Source organism: Schistocerca americana, chromosome 7, assembly GCF_021461395.2.
Source record: "Schistocerca americana isolate TAMUIC-IGC-003095 chromosome 7, iqSchAmer2.1, whole genome shotgun sequence".
In the NCBI taxonomy this organism is placed as follows: domain Eukaryota; kingdom Metazoa; phylum Arthropoda; class Insecta; order Orthoptera; family Acrididae; genus Schistocerca; species Schistocerca americana.
The window spans coordinates 70,585,727-70,611,846 of NC_060125.1; the positions used below are offsets into that span (position 1 = coordinate 70,585,727).

At 43.5% G+C, this 26,120-nt stretch overlaps 1 protein-coding gene across 1 annotated transcript in view; it reads right to left on the reverse strand.

The window, feature by feature from the left end:
* Window positions 1-26,120, reverse strand: part of LOC124622709 (acetylcholine receptor subunit alpha-L1) — a 565,111-nt gene that overhangs the window by 56,287 nt on the left and 482,704 nt on the right. The window contains exon 7 of the mRNA XM_047148499.1: window positions 5,446-5,789. Within this exon, the coding sequence (XP_047004455.1) occupies window positions 5,446-5,789 (344 nt within the window). The remainder of the gene's footprint in view (window positions 1-5,445; window positions 5,790-26,120) is intronic.

Consider the following 26,120-nt stretch of genomic DNA (forward strand, 5'->3'; position numbering starts at 1 on the left):
CCATAAGTAAATTCCACAGCAACTTCATAAAGAGACACTCTTTCTACTCTATCAAAACAAAAATGTAGAAACAAATGTGTCCATACTTCCAGAATGACCACAGAAAATGCTTTGTAATAAAAGTGAAATGTGTTCGGTGTAAAACTCTCTTTAATTAACTGCAGTAAACTTTAGGCAGAGAAACCAATAATAGTTTAAATGTAGAATATTCTCTTATTCCGTTGTTAAATGATGGTAGCCTATTAATTTTATGTGCTGCAGTCCATTTCTGAAATTAAATAAATTCCTCTGGAAAATTAAGATTTTTTCCAAATGTTAAAACAATATTTCTTTTATTTTAAAAGCGTTGCAATGCAGAAAATCTTGTCACTAGTGTATTTAATAAAGTCTCTGTTACTTTATCACTCTGCCAAACACCAGTACTCTCTAAGTGAAATCATTATGCAGACATGTTATTAAAATCAGTTGCAAGTTAAATACATTTTGATGTTGAAGCTATGTAAAACTGACTGAAATTCCCATTTTTATGTAGGTGAAATTGTTAAGATATTAACAAAACTCAGTTAATTTTCCAATATCAAATGTTTCATGGTAAGAAAAACCTTCTTCTGTTTGGCGCTTGAATTAGGAAATATGACTTAGCGTTATACAAGGTGTCCCATAAGGTTTGGGCAATATTCGGGGATAAGAAAGGAATAATCGTTCAAAGCAAATAAGTATAGTAAACGTGGGTTCTAAAATGTATACCTGAAGAGGTGTGAGCAGTTGTCCATCTTCACCACTGTGAAACACGTCTCTTCCACTGAACAACAACACATAGCTCTTATATTATGTATTTTGTAGCCCATGTTTACTAGACTTATTTTCTTCGAATGATCGCACCCTGCATAAACAGTTTTAAAAATACATAGAATTTTACGTCACAAAGTTCTATAACTAGGGAACTAATAATATATTCCAAATAATTTTAATATATTATATAGCTCTTAAATATGTACAAATCCAAATATTTACAAATGCTGGCTAAAATATAATCCCAAGTCTAGCAACAACAAAAATTGTAAGAAATATGAGATATTCCTTATGCCAGTCACTAGTGGCGCAATCCTTCATTTGATTCTAAAATCAGTCAATAGACAGAAGTGCACACATAGAAATATCATGTGTTCCTGGGTACGCTATCTGCTACGTACAACAGTCTCCCCTACTTCGCATAGTTATTGAAAATTTATTAATTTAAAATGCTGTCATAATCTGCACATTCCGACGTACAAAGGGCAGTCAGATGAAAACGAGACACATGGGATAAAGTACGTAAACTGTTTATTATTTCAAAAGTAATCACCATAGTTGTTATTAAATTTACCACTGGGCCCATCCACACGTTTTCAAGGTTATTTTACGTAGGCTTAGAAGACCTTATACATTCTCTATTCAATTTAGATACCTCACTATGTGATTTCCATATTGTTGGAGCCCGGAAAAAAGAAAAAAATACATAGCATTTGCGTCCGTCGATTTACTTCGACGACGAGGTGTACAACTGGGTACTATAACGGTTCCGTCCACAACATTTTTCCATGAACGCAGTGACCGTCTTGTCTCCATAGAATAAAAGTGTTAACAGTTATGGGCATTAATTTTGAATTTATGAACGGTTTGTTTACTTTTTTTACCACCTGTCTAGTTTTTATTTGACCACCCCTCATATAATGTTAAAGGTTTAACACCACAATTGAAATATTGAAATTAGGAACTGTATACATGTGCTGAGACAGCGAAACTCACAGCATGCAAATTTTCCAGACTATTTTTCATCCAGCATTTGAGAATGAGGCCACTTACCGATTTCCGGTAAACTGTACATGTAATTTCAAACCTCTTCTCAAAATAACGAAATAGGAAGAAAATATATAGCTTACTACATATTCGCCGTTGATGCAGCAAAACCTCAGCAACAGGCACTGTTTTTAATCTATTGCATCTTTTCTAGTAAATCTACCTCTTATCTTTGGCTCTGAGATGTTGCACAGCGATCGCAGCTCCCTCTGGCAATATGACATCGAGTATGGTGAAAGTAGTATCTGTGGAGGAACCAAGCGGAAATGAGGCCTCCTGTCGCTACCCCACCTGTCACTAGGTTGGCGTAACCTGGGAAGGTTAAACAGGGGGCGTGTTCGCCTCTGTCTGGAGTGCAGAGTGGAGTGGATCACTGAAATCCCGCCGAGCTGTCAGAACGTGTTTACCGAAATTGTTCAATTCTCACATTCTGCTTATTGCTACTGAAGTCCGCGCCCGCGTAGAATTTACAGGCTAAACTTTATAAGCGAGGATTTGTGCGTTAAAAAAATCCGTTTAATATTTTAGTTAGATGTTTGTATATTTCATTATACTGGAAGTTTCATCTGTGGAACGTAAATGTACTTGGCACCTTTAATTTGGGTTAATGTTAGCTTCCACCTCTACAAAGAAGTCTGTTGTGAAGTTCGTTAGCAGGTTAGTAAGCAGTGTAAGTTAAGTGCTTCTATCTGACTGTTATTAATAACTATCAGCTGATATTAGTTCTGGATCACGGTATTGGTAGATGTTTAATATTATCACAGACTGTCTGTTCCGTGGAGTGGAAGTGGACATTCGTGTTGCGCGAATGTTATCAGGATTAGTATTAAGAATCGTGTGACTTATGATTAATTTAAACATTTTGGATAAATACTGTGCTCTAATATGTCTTATTCGTTGAGGTTAACGTATTGCGTATTCTGCTTCAGGTTATGCATATCGTGTGTTTATTGTATTTAGGTGGTTTATATGAAAATTTTAGTTTTTTTAGGACACATTGTGTCAGCTTGGCCTGGACTGTCTATGTGCTCAGGAGCCGCAGAATTTAGGGAAATTGGTTAAGAGTTGGCTCAGTCATTGTTCCAGCAGGATTTGTTACAACCATTTAATTCTGAAGATTCCTTACGTCAACTGTAAGTGGTGTCTTAAATTTTCTACTAACTTCTTAGAAGATTGTTAAATTTCGAGTATCGCTCCGTAAGAAATTGCATTAACTACTCAGAACGTAATCATTATTTACTATAATATTGGCTGTGACTTGAGCTTACAGTTATTGGAATTAATCTGAGCTGTAGAGAATTTTGTTGAGTGTGTTTCTGCTCTGGCGTCGGTGCTGTTTACAGAACCTTGTCAGGTCAACTCATTCTCAGTCCAACAGGCTTGCACAGCCACCTGTTCATGCGATTCTATGCACAAGCCTTGGGCAACTAGAGCTCGCGCTGTAAGTCTATCGCAGAGTTATTTCTTCCAAGGGCATCCGTGATTTCTAACGCTGCTGTTTAAAGTTAAGTTGAAATTTTAGAGCAATTCTGAGGCATTCTGTTTGTTAATTAAAGGTGCTTCCTTTTTATAATCTTATTGCGTAAGTTATTTAAACATTTTACTAGCGGCTGAGATCTGAAACGTCATTCTTATTTAATGTTAATTTTAATTATTTGAACATTATTCTCAAATGCTATAAGCATTGCTACCAAGCCTGTTGTGTGAGGTTTTAAATCTTTTGTTCTCCTTCTTTGGTCATTTTGCAATATAGTCTAAGAATTTTTTGGCTGTGGTCTTTTAAGTGGCCTGTTCAGTTTTATTAGATTTTTTATTGATGTCTTCGCCTCATGAAGTTTTGGTGATTTTTATGGCTCTTTAAATTTGGCTCGAAGATGGTATCATTGGTCTTAATTCTTATGGTCTGACAAACAGTTATTGCCTGGCAGTTATAATTGGCATTTTCTGCCTTTACTGATTATTGTTCAGTATTAATATTAATCGTTGTTTAATTAAATTCTTAATTTGGTTTAATGTAATTCAGCCTGTGTAAAATAAATTTGTACGTTCTGCGAATGAATGAACTGTGCCAAGTCCTCATTGGTCTATCCTTTCCTCGTTTTCTTCCTAGCGAAAATAAGACGCCGTATCTTCAGATTTCAATTGAAGTATGTAAAAAGTAGCATTTCTTATAATGGAGTGCTGATTCCTCAGACTATACTCATACACAGTTGCATACTGTTTCATAAAGACAGAATTTATCGATTTCTGTTAAACTTTTGACATGCTGTTCTATACAGGTGAGGGCGGAGAGCCTCTGGTACAATAGAAGACGAGTTACATGAGAAATAGTGAAGGTAGCAGAGGATCAAACAGGCAAAAGAACGAAGTTCCGTAGAAGAATGGAGTATTGAATACAACTGATGAAAGGAGATAATATAAAAATGCGACAAGTAAGGCAGGCCACAGTCGAATAAAGCCGTTTACAAAAAACGATTACTACTCACAAAGAGTGTGACATGGATAAACGGCAGTGGATGGGGGAGCATTGAATGTGCGATTTAGTTTCGTTGCACATCATAATAGGCCCACGTTCTGATGACTGCATTCATCACTCTTACAATAGTACCGTTATTCGTAATATACCAATAATGCGGCAAAGTAGTAGTGCTAACGCACTGTCAGTCTACATTATTTTAGCTTAATTCAAATAAAACGAACAGTTTTATCCCTACAGCCTTATAACTAGATATAATATAATCTTACAATAATAAAAAAAGTCCTGTCATGTAGGTGTAAAATTTTGTTAATTTTCATACTCAGGAAGTACTTCAAAGGAAACTAAAACGAAGAACGACGCAAATTTCGCCAAATACGGGAATGGAGACACTGATTTACTCTTGAACATAGCAGCGTTCGTTCCATTCGTTCCTTAATTGTGCTCTTTTTCTTTCTGTTTGAAAAAAATTGCTGTCATTATTTTCGGAACATTCAGGGGTCTGAGAGTAAGTAAGCGCCACATTTATTCTTTATACAGAGGATCTACGCGAATTTGAATAGAATATCAGCAGTTGGGGTGGGCTTCATGGAGGAAGCATTGTAAGGATAGTTAGGGATAGTGACAGCCCATAATAACAATACTTTCTATATATTGCTTTTCAATTTAAAGTTATCTTCCTTCAGAAAGTTACGAGCATCACGTTTTTACCTTTCAAGGATGATTCGTACACACATACAGAACATCTGAGGCATCATATTATCCTTGGGCAAACGTACGTAACTTTACGCTCAGTATGCAGCGTTCTAACCAATGATCTATCAGGGGAAACAAAGTTGAAAACATTTACGAAAATACAAGAGCTTACCGACCTACAAAATAAGAGGTTTGTATGCGAAATTCTGCCACACAGAAAATTCAATTAAGCAACCAATACCCATAGGTATTTTGATTGCATATTCAATTCAGTGAATGTGACGTGTCATGACTATTACTGAGTGATGCTATAAATTAATTTCTTAACTTAAAGAGATTGTTCCTAATTCGGAAGGTGTGACAGGTTCGAATGAAATGTCCGAAATAGTGAGTACGTCGGTACCGTATCAAACGGAGAGCAGGCAGGGGCTCACCTTTCTGACCCAGGGCGCCATCTTGTGCGTGCTGGGCTTGCGGTAGTGCACGTTGAGCACCATGATGGTGATCACGACGGACAGCCCGACGAGCACCATGGTGAAGAGCAGGTACTTGCCGAGCAGCGGCAGCGCCAGCGACGTGGACGGGATGATCTCGGAGATGAGCAGGAAGAACATGGTCTGCGACAGCAGGATCGAGATGCAGAGCGCGATCTTCTCGCCCGAGTCGGCCGGCAGGTAGAAGACGAGCACCGAGAGGTACGAGATGCCGACGCACGGCACGATCAGGTTGACCGTGTAGAACAGCGTCTTGCGCCGCAGCGTGATGTTGAAGAAGATGTCTGCAACAGCGGCCACACACGAGCCCCATCCGTAACAGCTGCAAATAAATCTCCACTAACAGCACTAACTTTTCACCTCTTGTTGCGCTGTACCATCACTCGCACAGTTAGCTGCCCCGAAACGAACTGAAATCGGTTGGTTTTAAAACCCTCCCGAATTACTCTTTTTGACAATTCTATTTTCCGTCAGAAAATACAAGTTGAAGGGTAGATACTTCATTAACTGTAGAAGTCGATTATCTGTGCTTTGTAAAATGGCCGTGAAGAGATCATATATATTTACTTTGGTTTTGAAACTCCGTGAATCACAGACCATTTTATCGCTACAGAATGTCGTTGACATGCGAATTTTATGAATCGCGGGAAGCACGCTGTTTCGGGTTCGTGATAGAAGCTTCTCTGATTGTTCAAGCAGTGCAATCACGGCTTCTTCAGACGACAGCGATGAGTGTCAAAAATGGAAAAAAAAGAAATTAAAAAATACACACGTATATACGTGTAATTAAACAGAAACAGCCGGAATGAAACAAACTCCATATGGAGGCTGCAATAAAACTAAGTAGTGTATCGACAAAATTGTTATCTGCGTTCCAAGTAAATTTTCTTGTTAGCCTAGTATTTACTAATGATACATGACTTAATTATAAGTAACTATTAACTTATTCCAGCGTTTTGGTTTCTAATGTTGGGATTGGTGAAATATAACCTATTTCATATTTAGAATAATCTATGATGTAATTATTTGTTCTTAATACTAGGTGACAGGAAATGTGATAATATCTACATATTGATGGAGTATGCCCCACTGGTTACTAATGCATTTAGGAATAATAGAGTTACAGTCAGTGTTCAAGAACGGAATGGTACTGTTGCTTATAAAACCTGGTGGCCTCCCTTGTTCTGCCCGCCGCGGTCATACTGTTTTGTAATGAATATTGTTTTAGAGATGTTGCTAAAAATGTCCCACATTTACATTAATGTACAACTGGCGTCGGAGTACTGAGCTCAAAATAGCCAGGTGTCTCACGAATACGTCTCGTATACGAACCACCTCATCTCCCATCACAAGAAGAAGTCCATAGGTCTGGAGGACGCCGTGACCACGGTACTGACCCAGCCTTAGCCATCCAACACTTGGGAGAACTTTATCTGAAACTAATGTTCGTATACAAATTAAATTCCGTGTACAGATTTATAGAGTTATTAGAGCAGATAAAAACTAATACTTTTGTTTAATATATAAATATACGTATACATATACAGATGACGGTAGCACCACGTACAGAAGGTATAAAGTGGCACTGCTTAGGCGGAGCTGTCATTTGTACTCAGGTGATTCGTGTGAAAACGTTGCTGACGGGATCATGGCCGCCCGACGGACTTTGAACGCAAAATGGTAGTTCGATCTAGGCGCATTGGTCATTCCATTTCGGAACTCGTTACGGAATTCAAAGTCCCCAGATCAGCAGTGTCAAGATTGTGTCGAGAATACCAACTTTCAGGGATTACCTATCACCCTGGACAACCCAGCGAGCGGCGGCCTTCACTCAGCGACCGAGAACAGTGGTATCTGCGTTGAGTTGTCAGTGCTAACAGACAAGGAACAATACCAGAAAAACCACAGAAATCAATGTGGGATGTATGACGAATGTATCTGTTAGCACAGTGCAGCGAAATTTGGTATTAACGGTCTTTGGCAGCAGATGACCGAAGCAAGTGCCTTTGCTAACAGCACGACAACGCCTGCAGCGTCTGTCCTGGGCTCGTGACCACATCGGTTGGACCCTTGACGACTGCGAAACTGTGGCCTGGACAGATGTGTGCCGATGTCAGTTTGCAAGAGCTAATGATAAGATTCGAGTGTGGTGCAAACCCCACGAAGACGTGGAACCAATTTCTCAACAAGGTGCTGTGCAAACTGATGGTGGTTCCACAATGGCTTGGGTGCCGTTTACATGGAACAGGCTGGGTCCTGTGGTCCAACTGAACCGATACTTGCTGCCGATGCTTGACTACCTGGACACCATTTTCAGGCGTTATTGGACTTCAGTTCCCAAATAACGGTGGAATTCTGTGGATAACAAGGTACCATGTCACCGGTCTTGAAGAACATTCTGGACAGCTCGAGCGAATGCTTTGGTGACCCAGATCGCCCTACATTAATTCCATCGAAACTTTTATGGGGCATAATCGAGAGGTCATCTCGTGCACAAAATTCTTTACCGGCCGCACTTTCTCAGTTATGGACGTCTATAGAGGCAGAATAGCTCAATATTTCTGCAGGGAACTGCCAACCACTTGTTGAGTCCATTGAATGTCAAATTGCGGCATCAAGCCCGGCAAAAGTATGTCCAATACGATATTAGGAGATATCGTATAACTTTTGTCACCTCGACGTACACTCCCTACTTCGACAATCATGAGTTATTTTGCTGCAAAAATAACAAAATACAGCTACTCCTTTTAGTGTCCCATTTCCTAATATAATTCCGTCACCACTTCCTAAATTAATTCGACTACAATTCATCACTTTTCTTTACTTTTCTTAATCTCTATCCCATATTCTCCTTTTCTTCTAGCTGCTATCCATTCCCCTGAAGTGCTTTTCTGAGTCCTTTTACGTCTTTGGCGAAATATGAATGACCTAGTCGTCCGTAAAGGTTTTTATTCCTTCTCTCAGAGCTTTAATTCCTTTTACGTATTTCTCACTGGCAGAGTACTGTAGTCAGAGTAACAGAATTACCTACACGAAGTTATATGTTCATTTCCACTTTGCTTTCTACCAGACCTCACAGGTACTTTTCCTAGAATAGCGCAACATCGGTATCTATAATCGGCATTCACTTGAGTCGATGACACGTTGAGCTGCTGAACTACGCCGGGCAAAAGGAGGTTTGACGCGATATTGGGAGGCATCCCATGACTTTGCCACCTCAGTACATATCACAAACGTCACAGGCCAGCGTTTCCTCGTTACGGGTCGTTGAAGTGTTTGACGCTTGAGTTCCGACATGCCGTCGCCACTGCTGTCAATAGTGAAAACTTATCCTTTCAGGGCATCTAGATTGGGGGTTGGCGATGGGTTACCACTCCAAGACAGAAAACTTGTTAACGGTAAGCTTACTACAAGAAAACCTCGAATCTGATAACACGAAATGAAGAAAATGTGTGAACGGCGTATACGATGTGGAACGTAGAAAATTCGCAGTTTTTACAAAGCAGTTGCCTCATTGCAGCCTAGTCAAGGTGATCGAATGATATAACATGGATGTAAAAGCTTTACAAGAGATTTTCTGAGAAGTTACTGGTACCCTCGGTGTGGAAAAGTATACCATCTTTTATGAAAGCTGCGAGGCAGGACAAAAATTAGATGTAGGATGTTCTGTGAGTAAGGTTATACTTGCTAACTCATGTGGGATTTCGCCACTGACGTCTAGAATAACAGTATTAAAGTAAGCACCACGATATGTAAAGTGTCGTTTGTGAATTGCCATGTACTAATAGAAGAAAGCACATGTCGACTGAAGGATGAATTCTACGCGAGATCTCAGGTTGTCATGGATGGCATTTGCAACAGCAATTGTAAAGTCTTACTGGCCGATAGGAATGCTTAAGTGAGAAGAGAAGATGTATTCCATTCAACAACTAAAAGACACAGTTCACATGATATCAGCAATGACAACTGCATCGGGTTCCTTACCTTTGCAACATCGAAAGGGATGTTCATCGACAGCAGCTTGGGTGCTGCCAGATGGTAAAACAGTTAATCAGATAAATCGCATTGCAGTTGACATCAAAGCAAAGAACTGGCTGACGGATGTAAAGATAGCACGGGGTGTAGAGTGTGGGAGCGACCAGTTTCTAGTAAAAAGCTGGCTACAAGAACAACTCACAGCCAGAGCTAGAAACAATCTTAAGAAAGTGACATGCAAACACGCCAGTGTGTTCAAAATTGCTAAAAAAGAGACGAATTTTTGGTCCAACTCAACAGCCGCTTTGAAATTCTGCAGGAAGAGAATCCCTCCCTACCGTCATCCCCCACCCCCAAAAGAAATCATGTAAAGAGGATAAAGAGCAGAAGCGATTCAGTCTCGAAAAATGACGTCAAGAAGCGCACTCCTTGATGGCAAAAGCGCTCAACCTCGCTAGGCTACAGACAGTCGATCAGTAGGATCAATAGCGTTCAAGAAGTTCACATTTATTTCTCTGATTATTGTATTGCACACCTTGTGTATCAGATTGTTCCAATACCGGTCATACTCCTGCCGCCTTAGGAGATGACCACCGATTCGCAGCCACGGATGACAGAAGACAGCCTCCAGTACCAGCCGCCACTGACGGATAACCCAGAAGCCCACAAACACTGTGTCAGCCTGGGGCACAAACTGCTCTAAACTCCAGCATCGCTTGCGTCAGTCGGCCTACCATATCGGCAGGTCAGGATCGGCATTCAGCATGACCTCACGCCATCAGACATCGCCATCCATATGATGGGAAAACACGGGCAGTGACCTTGGAGGGATAGTATACGCCCAGAATGATGTTTGAGAGACGGCACACCTGTGGCGTGGTCACTCCTTTCCCGAGCGGAGCTTCCGACGAGGTGCGCCTTCCTCACCAGGGTCCAACCCTGCTGATTAGACGTCACCTCGACACAGGGTTGATGCAACGACATATGGCAGCATGAGTCGGCCACTGGAATCAGCAGATGCCTCGACTGCTTCCTAAGCCACCAGAGATGTACGCTATGTGATCAAAAGTATTCGGACACCAGGCTGAAAATGATTTCCAAGTTCATGGTGCCCCCCATCGGTAATGCTGGAATTCAATACGGTGTTGGACAACCATTGGTCTCTGTCAGCTTCCACTCTCGCAGGCATACGTTCAATCAGGTCCTCGAAGGTTTCTTGGGGAATTCGAGCCCAATCTTCACCGAGTGCTGCACTGGGGTGAGGTACCAATGTCGGTCGATGAGGCCTAGCACGAAGTCGGCGTTCAAAAACATCCCAAAGGTGTTCAGTAGGATACAGGTCAGGTCTCTATGCAGGTCAGTCCATTACAGCGATGTTATTGCCGTGTAACAACTCCGCCACACACCGTGCATTATAAACAGATGCTCGATAGTGTTATAAGATGCAATCGCCATCCCTGAATTGCTCTTCAACACTGGGAAGCAAGAAGGCCCTTAAAGCATCAATGTGCTGTGATAATGCCACGCAAAACAACAAGGGGTGCATCCTCCCACATGGAAAACACGATCACACCATAACACCGCCGCCTCCGAATTTTACTGTTGGCACTACAAACGCTGGCAGATGACGTTCACCGGGAATTCGCCATACCCACCCTGCCATTGGATCGCCACATTGTGTACCGTGATTCGTCACTCCACACAAGGTTTTCCCACTGTTCAATCGTCCAATGTTTACGCTTCTTATACCAATCGAGGCGTCGTTTAACATTTACCGGCGTGACGTGTGGCTTATGAGCAGCCGCTCGACCATGAAATCCAAGTTTTGTCACCTTCCGCCTAACTGTCATAGTACTTGCAGTGGATCCTGATGCAGTTTGGAATTTCTGTGTGATGGTCTGGATATATGCCTGTCTATTACACATTACGACACTCTTCAACTGTCGGCGGTCTCCGTCAATCAACAGACGAGATCGGCATGTACGCTTTTGTACTGTATCTGTCCCTTCACGTTTCCACTTCACTATCACATCGGAAACAATGGAACTAGGGATGTTTAGGAGTGTGTAAATCTCACGTACAGACGTATGACACAAGTGACACCCAATTACCTGACCACGTTCGAAGTCCGTGAGTTCCGTGGACCGAACCATTCTGCTCTCTCTAGATGTCTAATGACTACTGAGGTGGGTGATAAAGAGTACCTGGCAGCAGGCGGCAGCACAATGCACCTAATATGAAATACGTATGTTTTGGGGGTGTCCGGATATTTTTTATCACATAGTGTATTCAGATAAATAAATGAGGCAATATTTAATCCTGTTTTACTGTGCCTGCCGACGCCTCACAAGCTCCTCCGTTTTTTTCCTGACAAACAATAGGTGTTTCCTTACTGAAGATATAAATGAGATAATTACTAACACTTTTTTGCAACTCAGACAACTAATGGAAGAAAGGAACAAAGGAAGTGTCGCTTCTATTCTAATTGTGTTTCATATACCATTTCCATTGTAATCCAGTGAACTGCAGCGTTTTTATTGCGCAAATATCTGAATTTGCCTATCCATATACCCCACAACCCACTATACGTGCTAGGCGGAGGGTACTTCGTACTAAAATCATCGATTTTGTTCATGATACAACCGATGTTGAGTGAGAGAGGAATAACTCTCTGTGTGCCTCTGCGTGCGTCCTGATCTCTGTTATCTTATTGTTGTTTTCTTCGAATACAGGGTTCACCGAGGACTGCGTCGTCTTTCTTCCAAGGATGCTACTCAACTTCCACGAGCATTGGTGTTGCAGTTACGTGTAGGCTACACCGGCCTGTTACACTCCTGGAAGTGCTGTAGGGATACGAAGTCTTTTTGGACATTAGTACTCTCAATGAGTTACCGACCGACGTTGCCAAGCACCGATATCACTTGTTAAAATATTTTCCTGTAATTTAAACTGTATTGTAACATTCCCTATTATTTTGATTACGGGGCTGTATGAAAGGTTCTAAACAGCTGACAATCAGGAGTTTCATGTTCTGTGAGCAATATTTTTGGAGTTAATAGTGTTTTATTGAAATTTGACCGAAATTGCGATCCACTAGTTCCAAGTCGCGAACAAAATTTGATACGAGGGCCAAGTTTAGACGTCGTATTCACTGGGTCGGCACCGTTTTCTGAACGAAGCAGTAATTTTTCAGTTTCCGTTTCCATTTCATTGCAGATTATCTATCATCAGTTGCGGTAGGGGGTCAAAGTTACTATTTTTTTTATTTATTTACACGTCAGGTTCTGCAGGACCAAATTGAGGAGCAAATCTGCAAAGTCATGGAACGTGTCATTACATGAAATTACAACATAAAAGTAATAACAGATTAAACACATGTTTATGTACCCGAGAAAAGTTAGCCCATAAGTTTAAGTAAACGCACTCAACAATACAATAAGAATCAGCTTAATTTTTCAAGGAAGTCCTCGACAGAATAGGAGTGACCCATGAGGAAACACTTCAGTTTAGATTTCAAAGCTAAGATTTTTGAATCTGAGTGGTAGCTTATTGAAAATGGATGCAGCAGTATACTGCACACCCATCTCACAAGAGTTAAGGAAGTCCGATCCAAATGCAGGTTTGATTTCTGCCGAGTATTAACCGAGAGAAAGCTGCTTATTCTTGGGAGTAAGATAATATTGTTAACAAGAAATGATAGTAAGGAATTAGTATCATTGTGTAAGACAATTGTGCAAAGAATGAGAACTTCCACACTGATTACACCAGGCGTAGGGTATCATAAAGTTCGCAAAACAAGTTAGAAAAATTCCTGCATGTGTATTTTTAAAAACAGACGTTGGACTGAGAAGAAAGCACGTGATATTCATTTAAGGAATAATTCCAGGAAGGTGATGTATTTCTGGTATGGGCACTGGGAAGCGGTTGAAAGGTTCATCAGATGGTCGCCTGACTGTAATGATATCTTTACAAGTGTTAAAATCTACAATCTGTTTGCATGCAGTCTATTCCTATCAGATGTATCGGCTGTCCAGGAAATGTTGCGACAAACTTCTAGAGATTGCAGACGACCGTTGAGAAACAAATCTAGGGCAGGAAACCGTGTCCGGAAACGTCATCCTTCGACGCTACAGAACGTAGAAGTTATAGGCACCCACTCCTTGCCACTAGGTCACACCTTCGGCAGCATACGCGACTTTGTACCCTGACAAACCATTGGTGCAAATTTCCGCAATGATGTTTGTTGTTCAATGACCGCGACTGATTGCCACGATCGCCAGTGGAGAAGGTGGACCTAGCAGCTGCGTTGAAACGCCTTGTCGCCTATGATTGGTTCAAATGGCTCTGACACTATGGACTTAACATCTGAGGTCAACAGTCCCCTACTCTTACAACTACTTACACCTAAGTAACCTAAGGACATCACACACATCCACGCCCGAGGCAGGATTCGAATCAGCGACCGTAGCAGCAGCGCAGTTCCGGACTGAAGCGCCTAGAACCGCTCGGCCACTTCGGCTGGCGTCGCCTATGAATGCGATGGCATGTTGTCCCAGTGGATGACAGTTTCGGACACGGTTTTCTACCCACAGTTTATTTTTCTTCTGGAACTCTTTAAAATCTTCGATATTTTTCGGTGTACAGGAGAAAAATAAACTGGAGAAGGAAACGCGTATCTGAAACCGTCATCCACCAAGGCAACAGAGCATCGCATTGATAGGAGACAAAGCCTGTCTATACAGCGCCTAATTCAATCTTATTCACTGGCGACCATGGCGATCGGTCGAGATCACTCAATAACAAAAAACTTTGTCAGACATTCCGCCTATGGTCCGTCAGCGTCCAAGGTCACGTTTGGTGCTGAAATGTTGGTCTAGTCGCAGGCCGTTCGCGCCTATAACTTCGACGCTCTGTCGCATCGTTGGATGATGTTGCCGAACACGGTTTCCTATTGTCGACTTGTTCCTCAAGACACTATCCACAGCCCATTCGAACCTTGTCGCAACATTTCTGGGGCACTTTGTATAAAACGTGAGGTTTGAAGCTGGCCGGAGTGGCCGAGCGGTTCTAGGCACTCCAGTCTGGAACCGCGCGACCGCTACGGTCGCAGGTTCAAATCCTGCCGCGGGCATGGATGTGTGTGATGTCCTTAGGTTAGTTAGGTTTAAGTAGTTCTAAGTTCTACGGAACTGATGGCCACAGAAGTTAAGTCCCATAGTGCTCAGAGCCATTTGAACCATTTTTGAACTATGTCTACATATTAAATTCTATGGGTAGAATTTTATTTCACTTAAATACGGAAGTTTGTTTTTTAAGTATGTCTAAGAGATGGTTCCTCGACACACGGAAAGATGGCACGTTTTCTGGCTTTACATTCAAAAACTGATGTTGGATTGACTGCGAGTAATTGGGAGGATTAGGTATCGGTCACGGAAGTTGTTACTAAGCTTAAGCCAACATAATTCACCTATGTTATATTACTATTGCAACCAATACCCTGACCAGGTTCAAAAGTTAGGCTGTTTGACAAGGTTGTAGATACTCGTTCTTTCACTGACAATCAGCATATATCAGGAGGGGACTATTATCCTCCGCTATCCCGTAGTTTTTACATTGTTGACGAATATGATGAAATATTTCAACGTTTTATTTCTGAGCTGTTTTTGCTTTGCAGTATTCCCACCTTTAAAGAAGGCCATTTTCGCGAAAGACTGACCAAAAGAAACTGATTTAGGAGACACACTTGCAGAAATGACACACGTTCACGGAGCTCTGGTCATGTAGTAGTACTGTGTTTTTCCTTACAATCGTCATTTACACAATCATTAATTCATAATTATACCACGTATTATAGCTTTAGTGATCTAACAAGTTACGAGATTCAAAAACAGTTGCAGGTGTTTCTCCTATACAAATATACAGGTCAGTTCAACGAGGGTTAACATTTAGTCACCTGACAGCTCACGTACGTGTTCCGTTTTGTCCTCTTTGTCACTCTGACGGTGATTGTGTGAACTGGGTTTCAGAATTAAATACACGAATGTTCCATAGACAGCTGTGAAGTATGTGTGAAACATGCCGTCTGTCGCATACATATGTTTCATCTGGAAGAATAAGTTTTGAGTAAGCCAGACAGCGAGAACGATGCATTTGAGGAGACACATTTGAAGCTATACATGCATGAACAGATTTGCTGGCTATACGTAAAGTACGAAAAGAAAAATCTCTCTACGTTGCTCCTCGTGGCGAAACACGTTGTCAGAAACTTGTGAATGAATTTAAATACTATCTGAGTCCGCACAAAATGTGTGATATTCAGAACGTTGCAATGCGGGACGAATCTGGAAAGAAAAATAAACGAGGAAATATTTGTGGAAGTACACCGAAAGAGACTGGAAAAAAAGTCTTTTCGCTTCTATTGCGTTTCCTACGGACCAGGCTATTGCGTCAGGCACAGCACGGAGCGAGACATTCTCGTTCAGTTAGCGTCGCTCCAGAGAGAAACAAAATGCTGTAGCGCCCAGTGTTAGTTTGAGTTAGTTTGAAAGAAGCGGCAGTGGCGCAGCTGCGGGTGGTGTGCACGTGTGGGAACCAGAAGGGAGGAGCAGGGGCGCTGCGGGAGGCGGTGGGGGGAGGGGCGGGCTTGTTAACGGGGCGAGACACCTGTCGGCAGCAGCGCCGCAGTCGATAACAAGCGGCGCCGTGTGGGGGCCGAAGCCGGGGGCGGGCCGCAGGTGTTGGCTCCAGCGCCGCCCCCCAGCGCCGCGCGCGGTACACGGCTGCTGGAGAGGCTCCCTCTGGCTTTACGAACTGCGGCGACCAAATCAGGGTGGCCAAAATACACCGCTCGACAACTGGTAAGGAGAAGTGCCATTGTTAGGAATAATCACAGGCAGTTATGGACAATATGAAACACGGAGCATACCTAATACAGGTGGAGCTGTATATTTGTAACGAACAGTGGTACGGACTGGAAATTAAGGGGAAGCAGGATACCAGAGATATACAACGTGAGCCGTGTAGAAAATGGCTTTTTTGAAGAGCGCGCCGCAGCGCGTTGTGTGAAGCAGTCGCCCTCCGTTTCTGGCGCTGTCGCCGCTGCGGCAATCGCAGCTTTGGTGTCTCCCTCTGGTGGTAAAGGGGAATGGTTGCCTGTTCACGTGCATTTAAGGGGCGCTATGAGCTCGCCAGTCGGTCAGTCGGAGTGAGTCTGGGTCAGTCACTCGTCACCAGTTGTTGGTCGGTCTCTCGTTCGCATTTGTGCGGTAGTTAGTGTCTGTCTGTCGTACGGAGTGCTAGTACGTCTGTCGTTTGGATCAAACTTTAAAGCCGGCGAAATCAGAGTCTTGCCACTCCGCCAGTAACGGAACAGTTAGTGGTCGCCCGGTCGGGGCTGAGTTCCTGAATCTGAGTCTGCGCGTTAGGCCGCCAGTCTGCTCGAGTTGCTCGGGCAACGATCATTGGCGGTTGGATCGATCGGTTGGTCGGTCGAGCACTGAGACAAAAGATGACTTGTCCGCCTTGAGCGTCGGCGCATGTGAGGTCGCCACGTGAGTCCAGTGGGACGCGCATACGGCGCGGCCCACTGGATGGATAGTGGCTTCTCGGCCGACACGAGAGTAACAGGAGTCAACCCACGACATCGGTCTGGCCGGTGCGAGCTGCGACGCCGTGAGACGGGAGATCGGCGCGCCTTCCTGCGTCCGTTGAAGCGGCTGGCAGCGGACGGTTCGGGAGAGCGTTAGGGGTGCTGCGCCAGGTCTTCGCCAGAAATCGCAGTTTATTCGAAGTCAAGTGATTGCAGATATGTTGTTTCATTATCTATTAAATTCTACTTGTTTTCTTGGTGAGGTCACCAGCTGCTTAGTTTTGTGGTCGACCCACCATTCTTCTCCTTTCGCCCACCCGCGGGAAGGTGGTTATTTATGAATTGTGTGGTCCGTTATTCCCTTGTGGAGTAGGGGCGGGTTAGAGCAACCAGCGGTTCGGGTTGTTCAGTAGTCTCCCTGTCAATCTGCCACACGTAAGTAGCTGCTTCTGCCATATTTGTCGGATTCGGTGTTAAGGAATTTTAGGCGCGCAGTCCGGAACCGCAGGACTGCTACGGTCGCAGGTTCGAATCCTGCCTCGGGCATGGATGTGTGTGATGTCCTTAGGTTAGTTAGGTTTAAGTAGTTCTAAGTTCTAGGGGACTGATGACCACAGAAGTTGAGTCCCATAGTGCTCAGAGCCATTTGAACCATTTTTTGTTAAGGAATTTATTGCTTGAAGTGTAACGGCCGAATTCCTGAAATATGTTTTTATCTTGCCTATCATCTTGAGAGGTGGTATATGTGTAATGTGGAGCATGCTTGGCTAACTTTGTATATTTTACGTAAGACTGCATTTCATGTGTTTTAATTTAAATAGTTATTTTAGTATGTGAAGTTGCGACCCTTCCACCATAAGAGTACTTTTTTTTAAGTTGCACCTTCGGTGGCAAGTTAATCTTTTAATGTTAGTGTTTTGTACCATTTCCATCCCTCCTACAGGGCGCATAGGTTATGTGCTTGTGTGAGTTGCTAAAATTTTTAGTCTAAGGTAATCTGATGTGTTGCGGATTTGCACCAGTGTAGTTTTTCAGAGGTTGTTGTGAATGGTCGTGAGTACGGACGTGTCAAAAAGGAGCGGCAAAGTTCTCAGCCCGAAAGCTCATACTGTCAAAAATTTGTTCTTTCTGCCTCTGAATAAATTGTAACTTGATATTTAGAGGGTGCTTTCTGATTATAATTGTAAGTCTGTTTAAAAAGAAAAGGCTCTTAGGAATAAACTTTCAATTTGTTGAAAGAAATTTGATTTGTTTTCGTCTGTTACCAACTGCCAACTACTTCCATTCTGACATAGTGTGATTAAATGTGTTAATGTTCTTGATGAATCACTACTAAAATAAAGTAAATTCTTAAGAAAAGTAAAATCACGGTTCACAACGAACATGGTTGACACAGGTCATACTTCCAACATAAATGTCGACATCCGATTCGCAGTAAGGAACATGCCCTCCTCGGGCACTAATGCACGTTCTGCACCTGTTTTTCATGATGGCTGCCAGAGTCCTCTCCCAAGGCGGTTTCCAGTTCTTCCACGTTTTGGGGGCCAGGTGTTCGTTGAGAAACAGGTGTGTCACAGGCATCCCAGCTGTGCTGTATAGGTTTTAGTTCTGGGGAGTACGCCGGCCGTTTCGCACTATCAATATCTTCACTTTCTAGTGTATCTTGCACGTCGGTGATCTTGTGTGGGTTAGCATTAACAGAAAGTCGGTGTACCGCAACCCTAAACAGAAAAACATGATCAAGAATAATCTCCCTGCAATACCTCTGTGCTCTAAAGGCAGCTCACACGAAGATATACAGCGATGTTCAGACACGGTGCATAATGTTTGCCCACACCATAACACCTAAACCATACCGGTGATGTTCATGAACATTCTGTGGTGTGTAGCGCCTTCCCCTCTGGTGGTCAGAACCACTTGCCACAGTAAAACGGGATTCGTCGAAGAACATCACTCTGGACTCCGTTGGTGACTCAAAACAACATGCTTCCTTTACCAATGTACTCTTTCTTGACGATGGTGTGAAGTGCGAAGTATTTAATAGGCTTTTAATAGGCTTTGGAGCATACAAACTAGCCTGATGTAATCGCCGCGAAATGGTTCTGTAAGAGAGTCGTATACCGGTAGCGGTTACAAGGTCTGCAGAGACACATGTGTTCCTTTTCACCACTAGGGGTACATATCGATCCTCTTGCGACGCGGTAGTCCATCTACAACCACCGGCATGCTTTAGGGTAGCATTTCCATCTTCAGCGGACTTTCGGATGCATCCATTATTGTGGCCAGAGCCGTGACACTTCGACCGGCTTCGAACCGGCCAACTTCTTGTGCACGATGGTAAGCCCAGAAATGATGTCTTGCTGACATGTTGCCGTACGACACAGAATGTCGCACTAATCTGTTCCGCAATAACCTTCGTCAAACACCGTACTACATGAACTGTCGAATGCACACAGAATTGCAAGTAATACGTCCCGCCCTCAATACTTGCTTTTACTACTAGTGATCCGGTGTTCCGTAACCATCGTCGGCTGTTTTCAGTTGTTCCATAACAAGTTTCAGTTGTTCCTTAGCAACTGTCAAATCGTGTAAAACTGGCCTAGAAAATATTTCATGCACCATTTTCAAAAGCGACGAAATTTGCGACATAACAAAGCTGTCAATACGTATTCCTGGAGATTCAGAAGACGACTGCTTAATGACTAAAACACATTCAATAAAAAAACGCTCATCAGTGGATACATCACTTCTTGAAACTTTAACTCACATTATAGGTGTACAGTATGGGTACCTTTTGAGGCACGGGAAACGTCAATAAATACGTGCAATTCATTAGCAAGAGTTGTCCTATGAGGCGCGATGCAGTACGCATTTTATATCTGAAGTCGTGAAGCAATTCGAGTGACAATAGTGTGTGGAGGCTAAACATCGAAACTTGAAGGCTGCTCAACCTACAGGCGCAGGCTGTAATTGTAGGAACTCTGCCAGCCATTATTAGGCTTTTCTTTACCCATGGAACACTGACATATAATATTAGTATCATGCAGCGAGTTTTCACTGGTTTCCCGATAGCGTATGATGGGGTTTAAATGTCCCGTTGGTAGTGAAATGGTTGAAATGCCTGGAAATGTCGTCGCATGGATCACTCCCACGCAAAAGGAAAGTATCATTCTGGAAACAGATACATTTACAATAACTTAACCCATGGTCGTCGCATCTGCAGTGACGAGCAGTCCCTCTCAAAATATACGGAGGGTCTCATTGAAGCCTTCACTGACCGTAATTGTCCTCCCCCTTGTACCAAAACAAATCTCCCGTACCTTATCTTTCCACTCTCCCACCACTTCCCGAAGTCCCACAGTCCGGCCACAGAGGAGCATTCCCCTCGTAACTCAGTATCATCCGGGGCTGGAGCAACTGAGTTACATTCTCCGCCAGGGTTTCGATTACCTCTCGCCGTGCCCTGAAATGAGAAATTTCCTGCCCACTATCCTTCCCACCCCTCTTACAGTGGTATTCCGCAGTCCACCGAACCTACACAATATACTCGTCCATCCTTTCACAACCCCTGCTCCCAATCCCTTACCTCATGGCTCATACCCCTGTAATAGATCTAGATGCAAGACCTGTAAGACCTGTCCCATTCATCCTCCTACCACCACCCACTCCAGTCCAGTCACTAACATCACCTATCCCATCAAAGGCAGGGCTACCAGTGAAAACAGTCATGTGATTTACAAGCTAAGCAGCAACGAGTGTGCTGCATCCTATGTAGACATGACAGCCAACAAGCTGTCTGTCCGCATGAATGGCCATCGAGAAACTGTGGCCAAAACACAAGTGGACCACCCTGTTGCTGAGCACGCTGCCAAACATGATATCCCTCATTTCAATGACTGCTTCACAGCCTGTGGGAAATGGATCATTCCCAAAAAAAAATGGTTCAAGTGGCTCTGAGCACTATGGGACTCAACGTCTGAGGTCATTAGTCCCCTAGAACTTAGAACTAGTTAAACCTAACTAACCTAAGGACATCACAAATATCCATGCCCGAGGCAGGATTCGAACCTGCGACCGTAGCGGTCTTGCGGTTCCAGACTGCAGCGCCTTCAACCGCAGGGCCACTTCGGCCGGCGATCATTCCCATCAACACCAGCTTTTCTGAATTGCGCAGGTGGGATCCCTCCCGGCCTCAACCTTCGTTAGTCACTGTCCTCACCCATCTAGCCCCTTCCCTGTTCCCATTCCAGCACTACGCAGCCGGCATTTCATCGCCACACCCAATCTCTTAATTTCTTTTTATTTCTCTCTTTTCCGCTACATACCCCCCCCCCCCTCCCCATATTCTCTAGTAGCCTCCGTCTAAACTGCAGCACTTCACTGTCCGCCACCCCCACCATAATATCCCTTCCTCTGCCCGCCCCACCCTCCTCCTTACCTTACCCAGTCGCCACTGACATCATGCACTGGTACTGCTGCTCGCAGAGTGGTTTCAGTTGTCTGAGACTGCAGACGTGTGTGCAAGTTGCGTTTGCGTGTGTGTGTGTGTGTGTGTGTGTGTGTGTGTGTGTGTGTGTGCACACGTGTGTGTATATGTGTCTATTGCTGACAAAGGTCTTAATGGCCGAAAGCTATAATTCTGTGAATCTTTTCGTTGTGTCTGTCACGACTCAGCATCTCTGCTACATGGTGAGTAGCAGCTTTCCTTCTCTAATATCGTTACATTCCATCCTGGATTTTCCATTGTTTCATTTTTACCTTTTCTTTGCAGCATTACATTGCTTTGACGTTTGCTCATGGAGGCTTTCAAGCTGCTAAAGCGATAACTGCACTGCACAACAAAGTTGAAGCATCACCTGTTTCAAAACCTCATAACTGTCTTCCATTGCGACGCATAAGTTCGGAATTTGGCTCAAAGATGCCGATAACCTTCTGCTGTAACGGTGCAAACGTGTGGCGCCCTATGAAATCTCCCTCGAGTTCAGCGATGCTTCAAACAGCAAGGCGTCGACACATGCGAAAAAAGAGCAGAGTCCAGAGATTCATGTGAACAGTAAGGTGTGTTAATGATGTCACATTAGCACCGAATTTCGCCAAAATTCTGCCCAACGGCACCGTAAATGTGTCACACTGTGGGAAGGTCGTCACTGTCTCTCTTACCCACATTTCACATCCTGTTTACATGTCTATGCGATGGACGTCAAAACCTTCACACCCAGCGTTGCAATCCCTCGGTTTCCTTACAGGACGCCTGGGGAAACATTTCAATCACACCGACGCTCAGAACCGACACGAAAAGGTCTCAGTGAGTGCATAAATGGCGGGAATGAAACCACTAATTCCCCTGGGACGTTAATTTCCGGACAATGCGCTGCTGGAAACGACTGTTCGCTGTGCTATGAGCAACAAGAAGATGTTCTTGAAAAGCTTTGACACTGATAACAGCCTCGGACGTTTCACCCATTCTCCATGGACATTATTGGGCTGCATTCCCACTGAACATTATCGCATTCCTTTGGAGAGCAGTCTGACCGCAGTTTCTCGTGTACACGTTGCAACCAAAAGTGACAGGTGAAAATCATTTAACGAGTACGATCATCATCCGAAACAGCAGAGTATAGTTATGCTCTTTTAGCCCTCGTGTTTTCTGCCTTCGTGTGGCGTTATCACGCTGGAGTTCAACATTAACATCTGTGTGAATAACACGGCAAAAGGTCTCTCTAAGCCTCCCACAGCTCGGCAATATCTTCGGTGCTGCCTATGCCATTTTGTCTGACACGTTACAAACGTATATGTCAGAAACTTCGACACCAATTCAGACTGGCGGCTGCTCTACCATCTGAAGGTAGGCAAACCACACAAAAGCGATGTCGAAGGACCTGGCTAACCCTCAGGCGTTAGAACAGCAGCGATGCAGATTTTGTATCGGAGTTTCTGAAGATGCGTTTCTAACGTACTTCACAAACGTGCGTGAGTGGCACTGAGGGTGTAGCTGAGCTGAGGGAGGGGGGGGGGAGGTCTTAGATTGGGATTGTCCGTTTGTCCTCTTATTCACGCAAGTGTTAATACTGTACTCCCGCCTTATCACGTCATAGGAGAATCGTGCCCAGATTTGTCTAATGGTTTTAAGGTCCCTAGTGGTTCCATCGTGTACATGTCAGCAAATATCGCGGTCGCACTGCACTACAAAGGCATGCGATCGCGTTCAATGAGGATGCAGCCCCACAATGCTCTTGTGAAATGGTTTAAATGTCTGACGGTATCAGCAGTGTCGAAAGTCGTGAAGAACATCTATGTGTTGCTCATAGCTCTGTGCACTTTCTTTTCAGCCGTTAAATATGTGCGATTCAACACCATAGGGCGAGGGGTGGTTTTTTTGACGCTCTTTATGTTACCCCCTGAGGCCTTTTTGTGTCTGTTCGGAGCGGCGGTGTGTCTGAAATGTCTTCCTAAGGCACCCCTAAGGAAAGCAGGTGACTCGAACGCTGGGTGATGCGGTTCTGACCTCGAGAGCAGGCGAATCAAAAGAGAGTGAAAGGTGGGCAACAGGGTGGGGGGGGGGGGGGGGGGGTTAGCGACCACCTCCCCATCGTGTGACACGTCCACGGTGACGGTTGGCGGAATTGTGGTGTAATTTGATGTCAATTTGACATCATTAACCTCACATTAGCTTTCAAGCTGCCGCCTTTTTAAGCTTGTGTCGCCTCCATACTGTTCGAAAAGTCGCCGAACCCGAGGGTGGGCCACGCTTTTCCACCGTTACAGATGGAGGTTGTAGGCAACTTCGAGCCGAATTTACTACTTGTGCGTTGCAATGGAAGGCAATTATGAGGTTTCGAAAAACTGATCGTTTCATTCTGTTGCACAGTATGTACTGTACGTGACGACGCGCCTTCAGGAATTGACTCGTGCACAATTCTGGCGACGTCTCAGCTTTCGCCTACAGATAAGTGCAGGAAAACACGTGAATTTTAAATGATACAGATCTCACTACCACGTAGACCTGCCGATTATTTTAATGTTCCGCTCCTCACGCACATCTTTGCTTATACAGTAGTGGGTAGATGTAACTGATCATCTCTGAAAACTGCTCGACACAAGGACGGACGAATCATTGAAACTTCACAATAATGATACAGGTATGGATGACCCTCTACATTATTCAGGAACATCCTGAAGCGGTCCAGGATGGAGGCTTCTTCAACAGGATGACTATAGATTTGTTTGCTGTTTCAGCAAGTAGTTCCATAGCTTATAGGTTGCAGAGCAAGTAAATTATTTCAACTTCTGCATATCAAATCAGTACATGCAGCACGTCAACAGTAGTTCACCAACATCTGCATTAAGGTGACCAATCTTCGATGCCACCTCCCTTTTTTTAAAACTAAAAAACTATTTAAATTTTGGGATTGGTAAATGAGTATTAGAATTCACCTTGAAGTGAGCCGCAATTTCACCTTATTTGTCAAGAACATAAACACACTTAAGAAAGGAAGGTTGCTTATAAGAATACCGCAATCATGCGCTGCCATGAGGTGTAATCGGTGAAAATAATAGCATCGACGCAGGAACGCTAAAATGCTAGATGGGACGCCAAATTAGCGCCACAACACAGTGGCGAAAATCTTAGTCTGTCGATAGGAGAAAGATATGGGCGTGCTGTAGAGGTACTGGGATATTTAACAATTTAAACTGAATACTGATGGCATAAGATGCGTGACCGTCGACTAAGAGAATTCTCGAACAGGTTTTGATTGTATCAAAGCGATGCAAAGAATAAAATAATGTGGTGCTACCAACGGTAACGCTCTATGACAAAAATTGTTGCTGGAAACGATTTGGGAATAATAAATAATTTCTCAATAGGAATTATTTTATGTCAATTATTTTATTTACTCTCTTACCGATGAACCAATGCCAAGAAAATATCGACCCACTCAAACAGATGTCACCATCACCTTCGAGGTAACGTAGAGAAATTTTGCTCATGTGCAGAAGAACACTTCTTAAAAGTAGAAGATACATCAGTCCATTGTTTCGAGATATAGACACAGGGATTACGGTAATGAAAATTAAAGTTTGCGTGAAGTTTGTCCACTCAATAACAACCCAAGTTACAGCTTGTTGTCATGTACTGGCACAAAACAATGTGTCCATCTGCGAAAAATAGCACCTCCCTATGACCTCATATCATAAGTATTACTATCTGTAGCCGTCACAATACGCTTCCTTGTTGTGCACCTCAACTTACCTTTACATTTTTTTATTTTGTTACGAGTGACCTGTTGCGTTCCACATGCAAGGCAGCCCGAAACCTATCACAAACTAGTTAGATGCTCGGTAGGCGCTCGTTTCATACGCAAAATGAAAATTTGGAACCTAATCGATCGCTTTCCTGAAGTCAAGGCACATGGCGTCAACCTGTGCGCCTTTGTCTATGGTACTGCGGATCTCATGGAAGAGAAGACGTGATTATTTTTGCAAGATTTCTCCAAAAACGTCATACTAATGTGAGGGTAATTCGTGTTCTATAAATCCCCAAGAGACTGACATTAGCGGTGTAGGCCTATAACATTCTGCACGAGTCCTACGGCCCTTGTTGGAAACGGGAATGACCTGCGTTCTTTTATGGTTTCATTTGCTAAGTACCGTTCATTGCCCCAAGGTCTATGACAAAATCAATTTATCCAGTGTGCAAACGGCAACTAAAGTGATCTTGTAAACACTGTAAGATGCCAAAATTTTTAAACCCGAAAGATACTGATAACGAAAGGCGCCCATTTTTCAGGTAGTCATCCATAACTGATTGCAAACATAAACTATACTGACTGGTACCTCAAGATAAAAATGGAACTCCTAAACAGTGCGAACGCGTGAAAACGTCCTGCGATAAAGGGAACAGCTTATTTCTTTGCTTGTGACTCAAAAATCGTGTCAGGCACAGTACAGATCTGTGCATTTCAACGTTAGTTCGGTGAAAATTTCTGCTTGTTCTTTAGTTATGCACGCTGGTTGAAATGTCATTTCAGCATTCACTCCTGTAAGTCTTTTT